Source organism: Ranitomeya variabilis, chromosome 1, assembly GCF_051348905.1.
Source record: "Ranitomeya variabilis isolate aRanVar5 chromosome 1, aRanVar5.hap1, whole genome shotgun sequence".
In the NCBI taxonomy this organism is placed as follows: Eukaryota; Metazoa; Chordata; class Amphibia; order Anura; family Dendrobatidae; genus Ranitomeya; species Ranitomeya variabilis.
The window spans coordinates 302473916-302486624 of NC_135232.1; the positions used below are offsets into that span (position 1 = coordinate 302473916).

At 44.6% G+C, this 12709-nt stretch overlaps 1 protein-coding gene across 4 annotated transcripts in view; it reads right to left on the minus strand.

Annotated features, from left to right (window-relative positions):
* The window catches only part of LOC143815938 (aldehyde dehydrogenase family 3 member B1-like), a 33731-nt gene extending 23002 nt beyond the window's left edge, over positions 1-10729 (minus strand). The window contains exons 1-6 of one of the 4 annotated variants that reach the window (XM_077295774.1): positions 10563-10729; positions 9259-9334; positions 7481-7682; positions 1072-1182; positions 850-970; positions 193-278 (exon numbers count right to left, since the gene is read on the minus strand). In XM_077295774.1, the coding sequence (XP_077151889.1) occupies positions 193-278; positions 850-970; positions 1072-1182; positions 7481-7682; positions 9259-9320 (582 nt within the window). In that variant the 5' untranslated portion in view covers positions 9321-9334; positions 10563-10729. Of the gene's footprint in view, positions 1-192; positions 279-849; positions 971-1071; positions 1183-7480; positions 7683-9258; positions 9338-9875 lie in introns of all 4 variants that reach the window. The other 3 variants (XM_077295783.1, XM_077295759.1, XM_077295765.1) reach the window with 3 other exon arrangements.
* Positions 10730-12709: the final 1980 nt, after the last annotated feature.

Sequence of the window (12709 nt, forward strand, 5' to 3'; positions counted from 1 at the left end):
TACAGTCACCATGTGACAAGTGGGCCTGTGTAACTTCAAATGCCAGGGCTGAATTTTAGTCCCAGTCCGGCCCTGGGGATGAGGATACATAGGGAGTTAGGTTGTCAGGATAACAACTTGCTGTACGTTCTGATTATAACCTTAACTTATACTAGTATATAGGGCATCATTGAAATTCAGAGCCACACTTACGTTATCCAAATGGAGGGGAAGAAGTGTTTGCAGAAGGCCTGCAGTATGAGAGCAAGTCTGTGACAGTTTCAGTACTACAGAGTTACCTGCCCAAGAGAATAAGTGAATTAACAAAATATCACTACCCAAATATCACAAATGTAAAACCACTTGTGGCGAGTGCTCACAATGATATTCCAACTAGCCTGAACTTAGTCAGAAAAGACATGAAGTAAATGAGAGAAGAAAAGTCAGAAAAGAGCCCAAAGCTTTTACCCTGCTTATGAAATAATGCATGATGAATAGAAGTATTCAGATACTGGAAACTTTAACATTTCCTCTATGCCAGTTTTCTATTGTCAAAAAGTAGCAAAATGTTGTCCGTACTGGAATACACACGAAAATGTGACTTTTTGCCATTTTTTTTTTTAAGTGAGATTTATCCAAAGGGGTGTGGATTATCACAACAAAGGTTTAGTATAGCAAATATTAAAAAAAAAAAAAAAAATTGACGTACATTGTACATGAAACCTACATTATAGCTGGTGTCGATTTAATGTTTTGGTTCATAGAAAGTCCAAAATTTGTAATATCTATTCAGGGTTGTATGTTACTCTAGTAGGCTTTGGACCTTAATTTCCCCCCTTAGACCTCAAATGGCCTGGAAGAAAACCCTACCAGCAGCCATTGCTCCAACCATTGGAATGAGACAAAGCTGTATCGGTGAACTCCAGCCACCAATGATCAGGACTACACCCATTGGTTCCTTCTTCACAAAGCAACTATCCAAAAATGAACTCTGCAAAGAAAAATGCAGGGTTGGAGGAGAAAGTTCATAGTTTAACAATACAGTGCAAAATAGTGGCAAACCAGCGCCAAGCACGAGAGGGTCAAACATACCATACTCTTCTGGACGGGTTCAGGCATCATCCATTGTTCTAGGTTATTCATCGCATAAATAGCTTCATTCTTCACTGTAGTTATCTCAGATAAGATGGTTTCAAACTTTGGCTGCAATCAAAAATGTGAAGCTACAATGAATGGTGTACACTGTACAGTGAGGGAAACTTGAGGTATGTGCCTTATAACCTTCTCTTTTAGATGCACAAACCCATTTCCAAAAGAAGGCCTCAAAAAATATAGTTCTTACCGATAACGGTATTTCTCTGAGCCCATGACGGCACCACGGAGAGGGGATCCGCCCACCAAGGACAGGAAACCTACGGATAAAAAAGGCGGTACCACTCTCCTGCATCAGTTGTTTTACATAGAAAATGATGGGAGACTACTAAAACATTTGTTAGCTTTAACTGTTTAGCATAACGAGATACCGCGTGATTTTAAAACTATGAATAAACTATGAATAAACCATGAATAAACTATGGCACTATTTAATGTGAGCACCCATAAGTGAAGGGAGGGAATGTACGGGTGCCGTCATGGGCTCAGAGAAATACCATTATCGGTAAGAACTATATTTTTCTCTGATCGCCCATGACGGCACCACGGAGAGAATTGCATAGATAGTACATTCAGGGAGGGACCACCACTTCCAGAACCCTTTTACCGAAGGTAAGGTCCGAAGAGGAGATTAGGTCCAATCTATAGTGCCTATAGAATGTAGATGGTGAGGACCAGGTAGCAGCTCTACATATCTGGTCTATGGGAACTCCGGCCTTCTCCGCCCAGGAAGATGCCACTGCCCTTGTCGAGTGAGCCTTAACCTCCCCGGGAACAGACATCCCACTTGCCGAGTATGAAAGACTGATGGCATCCGTAATCCATCTTGCTATGGTGGCTTTCGATGCTTTTTTCCCCTTCCGGGGACCCTGGAAACACACAAACAGAGAGGCATCCTCCCTACTCTCCTTAGTGACTTCTAGGTAGCGTAAGAGACATCTTCGTACATCTAGTGTATGTAATGTTTGTTCCTTCTTGTTTACAGGGTTGGGACAGAAGGAAGGGAGAGAAATCTCTTGAGACCTGTGAAACTTTGATGCCACTTTCGGGAGATATGCTGGGTCTGTTTTTAAAATGACCCTATCCTCTAGAAATTGTGTGTAAGGAGGGTTAGCCGAAAGAGCCTGTAAGTCGCTGACCCTACGGGCAGAAGTGAGGGCGACTAACAGAGCGGTTTTGAGAGATAGGTTTTTTATTGAAGCTTCGTGTAATGGTTCGAATGGTGGACTGGTCAGGGCTTTAAGGACTAAGTTTAAGTCCCATTGAGGAACGATTTTTACCGGAAGAGGCCTTGATCTTCCTGCTGCTCTTATGAATCTAGCGACCCACCTATTTGAAGCTAAATCAGAATTGAATAGGGCTCCCAATGCTGCCACGTGAACTTTCAGGGTACTAGTGGCCAGCCCCATCTCCAACCCATTTTGTAGGAACTCTAATATGGAATTAAGGGGAATTTCTTTCCCTATTTTTTCACCTGATGAAGACAGAAACTTTTTCCATATCTTGCCATATTGCTTCGTTGTAACTGGCTTCCTACTTTGTAACAAGGTTGAGATTAACCCTGGGGAGAACCCCCTGTCTTCTAGCAGCTTCCTTTCAAGAGCCAAGCTGTCAAGTGCAAGTTCTTGACCTGTGGATGACAGACTGGGCCCTGCGACAATAGATCCTGAAGGTCTGGTAATACCCAGGGGTCGGATATTGACATCTTCCTCATCCATGAGAACCAAGGTCTCTTCGGCCAGAACGGGGCAATTAAGATAACCAGCGCCCCGTCCTCCCGAATCTTCCTCAGCACTGCTGGAATCAGAATGAGAGGAGGAAAGGCATAGAGCAGATGATGACCCCAAGACATCAGGAAAGCGTCCACAACTACTGGGTTCCCCAGAGACGATAGGGAGCAAAAGGAGGCTACTTTTTTGTTTAGATGGCTCGCAAAGAGATCTATTTTGGGAACCCCCCATTTTTCTGTGATCTGGGTAAATATTGCCTGATTCAGTTCCCATTCTCCCTGTTTTAGGCTGGACCGACTGAGGAAGTCCGCTTTGTAGTTGTCTACCCCTTTTATGTGTAGGCTTGTTAGGGATAGGAGGTTGCTCTCGGCTATTTGCAGGATTGAGTTGGTCACTTCCATTAGATTTTTGGAACGGGTGCCCCCCTGGTGATTTAGGTAAGATACTACCACCCGGTTGTCCGACATCACTCTTACGTGATGAGAGTGAAGGACTTCCAAGAATTCCTGAAGGGCAAATTTGACCGCAAGAAGTTCCTTCATATTGGAGGATTTGTCTGCTAGGGACGGAGACCAGGTGCCCTGGGCTACCAGATCGCCCAGATGAGCTCCCCACCCTGAGGGGCTTGCGTCCATAGTTAGGACTTTTGAGATCTGAATTACCCACGGGACCCCCTGGGAAAGATTTTCCTGCGACTTCCACCATGTCAGAGAGTGGCTGGTACGAGGAGATAGAATTAACCGCCCATCTAAATGCCCTCCTAGATGGGTTTGTTCTGACAATATCTGCCATTGGAGGTCTCTCGAATGTAATTGGGCCCACTGGACTGCGGGGATGCAAGAGGTCATGGAGCCTAGGAGGGACATACCCTGACGGAGTGTTATGGAGGGGAGAGATTGAACCCTTGATACCAAACTTTTTAGTTTTTGTATTTTGCTCTCCGGGAGCCGACATTCCATTTTTATGGAGTCTAGGGTGAGACCTAGGTACTCCTGAACTTGAGAAGGTATTAGTCTGGATTTTTCTATGTTTATTAGCCAGCCCAGTTCTTTTAGGGAATGAATCACAATTGCCAGTTGATCCTCGCAATGCTGCGGGGATGAGCCTATTACCAAAAAATCATCCAGATATGGTACAATCAAGGTATTTTCTTCCCTGAGGTGAGCCATTACCTCCGCAATCAGTTTTGTGAAAATCCTCGGGGCTATGGCTAGACCAAAAGGCAGAGCTGAGAACTGGAAGTGACTTAGGACTCCTCTGATGTGAACCGCCATCCTGAGGAATCTTTGGTGGTCTTTGTGTATTGGGACGTGATTATATGCGTCCTTTAGGTCTAGGACAACCATGAAGCATTGAGGAAACAGCATTTTGATAGACGACTTTATCGTTTCCATTTTGAATGCCTGAACCTCTAAGTAGTTGTTTAGACTTTTCAGATTTATGATGGTTCTGAAAGACCCGTCTGGTTTTCTTCCCCTCTATTTCTGAGAATAGTATCCTTGTCCTCTTTCTTGAGGGGGAACCTCCAGGAGAACTCTCTTTTCTACTAACCCGATGACTTCTTTTTCTAGTGCCAGCTGCTCTTCTGCCGAAGACCTTGTAGATGTCATCGTAAAAGAGGGGCGAGGGTATCTTTTGAATGTTAACCTCAGTCCTGATTCTATGATGTTCAGTATCCATTGACTGGAGGTAATCTTTTCCCAGGCTGGGAGAAAGAGAGACAGCCTCCCTCCCACCTGGGGCGAACCTTCATTGCGGAGGTTTCTTGTTATCATTGGGGTTTTTATTAAAGATAAACCCCTTGTTTTTGTTCCTCTTATCCTCCCATTTCCCTTGGCCTCTCCCCGGGTTTTTGCGGAAAAACCTCTTGTTCCGAAAGGGCTTCCGGTAAGAGGGGAGGCCCAGAGGAGGAAAGGACTTTTTCTTGTCCCCAGCTTTTTCTAAAATGTCATCTAAAGTGGAACCAAACAAGAATTCTCCTTCACAGGGGATGGTACACAGTCTTGTTTTAGTTTGGAGGTCGCCTGGCCAGTTCTTAAGCCAGAGGGCGCGCCTGGCCACATTAGCCAGTGCTGCTGACCTAGCGGCTAATCTGATTGAGTCGGCCGAGGCGTCAGCCAGGAAAGCCGCAGCTCCCCTCATTACTGGTAAAGTATTCAGTATCGAGTCTCGGGAGGTCTTCCCTTTTAATTGACCCTCTAGTTGATTTAGCCAAATCATTAGGGAGCGAGATGTACACACCGCTGCTACTGCAGGTTTTAAGCCCCCCCCTGCTGCCTCCCAAGAGCCTTCTTGTCCATAGGGTCTTTTAGTACCCCCATGTCTTCAAACGGGAGTGCGAATTTTTTTGATGCTTTAGCTATTGCTACATCTAATTTGGGGGCTTTTTCCCAATAGGAGCAGGATTCATCCTCAAAAGGGTATTTTCTTTTGGGAGTTAAGAGAGACTTTTTCATGGGCTTTTTCCATTCTTTTTTAATTAAAGCTGCAATTGCATCATTAAGTGGAAAAGCTCTCCTCTTTTTTTGTTCTAGGCCCCCGAACATGATGTCTTGTACCGATTTTTTGGGGTGGGAGTCTACTAACCCCATAGTACTTCTCACCGCCTTTATGAGGCCATCGGTGTCCTCTAGTGGGAAACAGTTGTGCCCCCCCGAGGAAGAAGTGGATGATGCAGATGAGGAGGAGGAGGAGTCGGAGGATACTGAACTCGCACTGTCGCTGTCAGATTTTGAGACCGGAGACGGAGACCTATCCCTGGTCTTTCTCCGTTTTTTCCCCTTCTTTAGGGATCTAAGGGTGTCTTCCACTTGCTCCTTAATCAGGTTTTTTAAGTCGGTTGCAAACCCTGGCAGACTTTCAGATACTGTCTGCTGTATGCAAGCGTTACACAGCGTCTTCTCCCAGGCAGGTGGAAGATCTTCTCTACAGATGGCACAAATTTTATGCTTTGTTTTGCCTACGCTCTTCCTCCCCTAAAAGACAAATAATAACCTTACTGTCTCTGACTTTCACGAAGATCCACTTACCACCTCCAGGACCCATAAATACCGGTTGGGGATTCTCTGCCTCTAGCTTTTTCCCCGACGCCGTACTGGACCCTTTACTGTGTTGGGACCTCTGGCGTTCTTTGCTGGTGTCCTGGCGCTGCTGTCGCCTTTTTTGCTGCTGCTGTGGCAATGCTATAGGTGGAGGTGATTCTGGCAAGGGAGATGCCGGGTCGCTCATATTGCTGCTAGTCTGCGGTCACTGCTTTGACAGCACTCTGGTGTAGTCGCAATTAGCTTTTTTTGAGGCTCCTGCTGATATGTTGCAGAGCCACTAGGAGGAAGTAACTTTCCCCATTTAAAGCCTTCGCGCCACTTTTTTTTTTTTTATCCGCGCCTGCGCAGTAGCGCCTAGCTGATGGCGAGGAGCACCGAACGCCTGCGCAGTCGGGCTTCAGCGGCGCCTGCGCAGAAGCATGAATCCGCATGAGCGACACCCCGCCGGCGCCTCGCGAGACCAGCTTAATCCCGGGCATGCGCCGAACTTGCAAGATGGCGCCGGGAGTGCAGATATGGCGCTGCTGACCGGCGCCCCCGGTCCTATGCAGTCTCTACCGTGCGGCTCTGCACGCCCGATGGCGGTGCAGTGTGCAGACTGACGCATGTTTTTTTTTGGGGGGGGAGGGCCGCGCCGCACCTCCCGCAACCACAGAGGGACCCCCCTGGATGTTGCCTGCTGCATCTTACCTGGGGAGGTGACCGCGAACTCCTTGTCACCTCCCCCGCACACCCTAGAGGCCCACTAGCCCCCTGCGGTGGCGCTTCGGGTCACCACCTCAGCCGAGGCAGAGGGACCCCAGCTGCCTGAACCGGACTGGATGGCCCCGGAATTCCCACGTCGATTCGGTAAGTCCGTAGGTCTCCCATCAAGGACAGGAAACCAACTGATGCAGGAGAGTGGTACCGCCTTTTTATCCGTAGGTTTCCTGTCCTTGGTGGGCGGATCCCCTCTCCGTGGTGCCGTCATGGGCGATCAGAGAAAATCATGGAACACATACTAATATTACAGGGGTGTTTTGGATTAAACAAATATCACCAATCCCTCAGTGAGGGCAAAGATTCTCCTCAAGCTTCGAGTTTTTTTTGTGCAATAGCTTGCTAGACCATAAATACTCAGATAACATTCATCAAACACACACACCGACTTTTCTCATAGTCACTGCACAATGTATGGAGCTATGCCACAAGTCGAACCCCCAGTGATCTAATATTTATAGAAGTATATTAAGACTAAATCAGAAGTAGACAACCCCTTAAATAATTACAGTAGATGTGTGGTTTGGAATCCCAGTTCGTATTCCCAACAGCAAATACTTATAGCTGTTCCGGCTACTAAGGGGCGTTCCCCAATGTAATGAAGCATGCCTATTGCAATGATGCAGCGATTAAAGAACCCATAATTTGATTGAAGCTTTGGCAATAGGTAGAAACTTTTTTGGGGAAATCACCTTGCAGTTCAATGTGTGCTGATAAAAATGCATACGGCGGGTTAACCCCCCCCCCCACACACACACAATATGTACTATGATATTTAATGGCAGAAAACTGTACCCAAGGAAATTAAATGCAGACCTTGTGCAGATCCTTCTCCAGTGCTCCCACAAATTCTGACTCGTGTCTTTCCAGCATGGTCACCATAGCTTGTAGCTGTTCCAGTCTAAACGAGTAAGGCTTGGTTTTTCCTGATGAAAAGGCTTCTTGGGACTTCTTTAGAATGTCTTCACACAGAGATGAAGTGGAGGATTTTCTTGCACTGCTTTCACCAGATACAGTCCTATATCATATGGTTATATGTGAAGTGAGCAACACAACCGAAGACATACTGCAAACAGATAGTCAGCTTTTACATAGTTCTTGGGAACTAGTCTCAATTTTCAGGGCATCTACGTCCATGCCTTGATCTTTAGCACATGATAGTAGTGTGCTACGTGATACCATTATCAAATGGAAATGATACAAACGGAGTACATATAAGGCTACTTTCACACTAGCGTCGTGCACTGCACGTCGCGGCGCACCGACGCTAGCTGTGAATGCGCCGCACAACGGGGGCAGCGGATGCAGTTTTCCAACGCATCCGCTGCCCCATTGTGAGGTGCTTTTCTGCAAAACGACGCATAGCCACGTGCAGTGCACGACGCTAGTGTGAAAGTAGCCTTATGTCTTCACTTTCTAGCATCTTTAATTTCTCATCTACTACTAAAGCAGGATCCCTCTTGCACAGATAGTTTGAGGTGAGGTCCCACCACTGAGACAGCCATCAGACATTTGCCTTAAATAGTTATAATTGTTTTGGGGTGCATAGGCAGCATCAATAGTAAAAGGAGAGAGAGTGTGAGCGAGAATTTCCCTGGCATGCTCAGTTTCAAAAGACGGAACCTGTCGCCGGATTCCTGCTTTTGACAGTCAGCGACAGATCCTGCACCCATAGGCTTCCATTATAGCCAACAAAAGGCAGTGCAGGATCCGTCGCTGAGCGATTTTCTGACGTACAGAAAAAACGTTCCTCTGTGCGTTGTCTCCGCCCGACATACAGCACTTTTCCGACGGATCCATTCCACGACAGATGAAACGGATGTTCATCCGTCACAATCCGTCGCTAATACAAGTCTATTGGAAAAAACAGGATCCAGCAGAAAATTTTCTGGATCTGTTTTTTTCACAAATCGACAGATTTCGACAGGAGTTAAAAGACGGAAGTGTGAAAGAGGCCTTATGCGTGTGGGTTTAGAATGTATGAAATACAACACTTTTTTGAATTCACAAATAGAATTTTCATGAAAAACATTACAATATATTTTAAATTCATAGAACCACAACTAGACTCCTGCCAGGGAGTTGCACCCTCTGCTGTGAGGAAGTAAGTGGTAAACATATCCCAAACCTTAATGGTGGAAGCCTGTCGTCGTGAAGTCGCAACAGATGGTACTGATAGGGGAATGGGTGCATCCTGTCTATCTTCATCAATAGACGGAGAACAGAACAGGTTTTGTAACTTTTTTTTTTATTGAAGGGGTTAACTTGTGGGACAGTTTTATAGGTCAGATCGGTCTAGACACAGCGATACCAAATGTGTAATTTGTTTATTTTTGTTCTTACATACCGTAAGTGTATTTATTGGTATAATTTGTCCATATTTTTTTAAACTTTTTTGTACCTTGTCCTAAGATGTGAAAGGGGGCCCATGCCTTCTAAGCTGCCCAGGGCCTTGACTACTAATCCACCCCTGCATGACATAACCTAAAGTAGAGTTCATTTACAGCACATTTGTTGCATATCAGTGAAGTCATAATTTATGGGTTTCACAAACAAAAAAATAAAACAATATGGCAGCATTTTGGTCTGCTTACCTTCTTAAAACCCTAAACCATCGGGAGGGTGATGGAGAGGAATTATCCATTGTTCTTTTCATTGTCCTACATCAGTCTGCTTGAAGAAAAAAAAAAATCCACTAACTTTGTTCCAATTAAGTACAAGTAAACAATTACAATCGTGAATCCTGGCCTTGATATGTAGGTTGATAAACATAGATAGGGACAGAATAATCAGTAATAAGATTGCGCTCTACCCATATACAGTGCATGTTAGCAGTAGCACAGAGCGATGTACTAATGATAATGAAATTTTCATGTATGGAAAAAAAAAAAACAACAAGAATTTTGCTCACTCCAATTTATTGCTGGCATTTTGACTCTTGTCAATATTCAGGAACAGGAGTTATAATGAAGACTTGTTTGAAATTTATCAGCTCGGTCGTCTAGGCCAGAGTACAATACTCAAAGAAATTTATCAATGAATATACGCCAAATCTTACACCTCCTTAAAGGTTACATAACCGCGATGAGCTTTTAAAGAAAAAAAAACAAACAAAAAAAAAATGCAGCATCTTACAGTTCCAACAAACTGGATGAGATTTATAGAAATCTCATACCCAATGTGTTTTTTTCTTTATGCTGCATAAACTGACCTGTGGTGCATGTTTGAATTCCGCAACATGGCAATTTCTCTTGTTGTTGGTGGTTTTATGTGCATATTTTCCCCTTAGAATTGCTCATACCCCAAAAGGCTGGTTTCACACATCACGGTTCTTTCGTAAGTGAAAATCAGTCATTGTGTAGTTTATAGAACAGTCCTTGGTACATCCGTTTACTTAGCTTCTTCCATCTCTTACCAGGAAAATACAGACAGCACACAGAAGACATCCGAATGCCATGCATTCTTTTTCATGGGGCCATTGCCTTGCATAAGCGAGTTTGATAAGCATCAAAGTAGGACACAACAATTCAAAAAATTTGCTGTCGCTAATCAGTTCACAAAAAACCTGGTTGTAATGGGTCCATCATCGAGTCATAAAAACAATGGATAACACATATGCCAAAAAACCTGATGTGAGACACCAGGTTATTGCAGCAGCGAAACCAAATGTGGAAATACAGCCATAAATATAAGCTTTACACATAATTACATGCTTGATTCATGAGTGGAAACCATTTTTCCTAAAATCGTCATTTTGACAAATTAACAATATTGAGAGATGTGAAAACATTTTTCCAAAATTTTTACTTTTCAATGCTTCCTGGTCACATTGGTGATACAAATTGTAATGTATAGCTTTTGCCTGAAATTACTCTAAATAGGTGGACAGAAAACTTACACAGTCATGGCGTAAGAGCTGGATTATCTCCAGATGTCTTTGATTCTTTCAGGACATAATCATCTAATAGCATTCATTGTGGATCATTTCAGACAGAAGCAATCTATCCAACTAATAGGACCACATGAGCGTTGTAGTCACTAACGATCCAATCAAAACGTTTGCATGAAGCTGTTGAACTAACTCATTCATGTCCGTGATCATAGCTTTATTCTAGGGATGGGTGATAAATGCAAAAGTGGTGCATATGTTTCTATTAGGGCTCATTTCCACATGCGAGAAACACGTCAGTGTCTCGCATGTGGAAACCAAGCTCTGGCACCGGCACTCCAGAGCGGAGCGTGCGGCTGCATAGCAACACATGGAGCTGCACGCTCCGCTCCACTGTGCCGACGCCAGAGCTTGGTTTCCACATGCGAGACACGGACGTGTGCCTCGCATGTGGAAATGAGCCCTTACACTTTTCCTCTGATTGTTCCTCTCCTGGTTTTGGCTTACACATACTGAGGTAAAATACTGACCAAATACTGAACGTGTGAACGTAGCCTAAGGCTACGTTCACACGATCCGTTTTTCACTGCGGATTTTTCCGGTCCTTTTTCGGGGAAATCCGCAGTGGAAAACGGCGGTGCTTCTCTCGGCGGATTTGTGTCCTTTTTCTTCTGCGGATTCCACTGCGGGTTTCCAACTGCAGTTTCCTATTGGTGCTGTTGGAAACCCGCAGCGGAATCCGCTGAAAGAATTGACATGGTACTTCTTTTTTCCGTTGGCAAATCCGCGCGGATTTTCCAGCGAAAAAAAGGATCGTCGGCACAGCGGGTTTTGTTTTCCATAGGGTAACATTGTACTGTACCCTGCATGGAAAACGGCTGCGGATCCGTAGCTGCAATTCCGCTACGGATCCGCAGCAAAAAACGGATCGTGTGAACGTAGCCTAAGGGTATGTGTCCACGTTCAGGTTTGCTTCAGGCTTTGGTCAGGATTTTATGCAGGTAAAATCCTGACCAAAACTGCACCTGAGGTCACTGGCAGGTCACCTGCGGTGTTCCTGAGTGTTTTGCTCATTGTAGCAACATGCTGCGTTCTTAAAAAACGCACCGCATGTGCATTTTTGCGGGAAAAACGCATGCGTTTTTTTATGCACAGTGGAGTCGGGATTTCATTAAATCCTCTCCACTATGCTGTAACATCTGGACGCTGCGTTTTTGACGCTGCGGCTCAGCGCTGCTTCAAAAACGCAGCGTTTCCTGAACGTGGACACATACCCTTAGACAGATGATGATCGCATCAAAGTGCATGGACTGGCCGTCACTTCTCCTAACCCGAGTGTGACAGCTTCATAGAAATACATGAGGCTGTCACACTCAGATCACAAGAGCTGCCGATGAGTCCATGCATTGCGATACAATCGTCGGCCATGTCATACGTCTGACCGGGCCCTAAGCAAATGTTCTCACAATAAGATTTTGCTGCATATTTTTGCTGAGTCAACTACACAGCATCTTAGAGTTCAAGCAAAGTGGTTAGAATTTATAGAAATCTCACGCCTGTTGTGTTTCTTTTAACGCAGCGTAAACTGATCTGCGGTGCGTGTTTCAAATCCGCAGCATGTCACTTCCTTTTGCGAGTACACTGAGTTTTCTGTGCGGATTTTCCACATACATTTACATTAGATGCGGAAAATCCGCAGGTAAAAAAACATACATATGCCTAAAAATACATGTAATCCGCATTTAAGTATGTCAATAAGTTTTGTCAAAGTAAATAAATCAGCTTTACTTTAAGCATGACACACTAACAAGAGACAAAAAACGCAGTGTCAAAAACACGATAAAAACACGTTAAAAAAAACACAATAATGCAATAAAAAAGCCATCTAATCTAATATAAATAATAGGTGCAGAAATTCTGCAAAATCAAAAACTCAACAAACTCTCATCGTGGGAGTGTAGTCTAAGGCCATGTTCACATGTTCAGTATTTGGTCAGCATTTTATAACAGTATGTGTAATCTAAAACCAGATGAGGAACAATCAGAGGAAAAGTATAATAGAAACTCGTTACTACTTCTGTAAGGCTACTTTCACACTAGTCCGTCGGTACGGGCCGTCGCAAACCGTCGACCGACGGACAGTGTGTTAATTATGC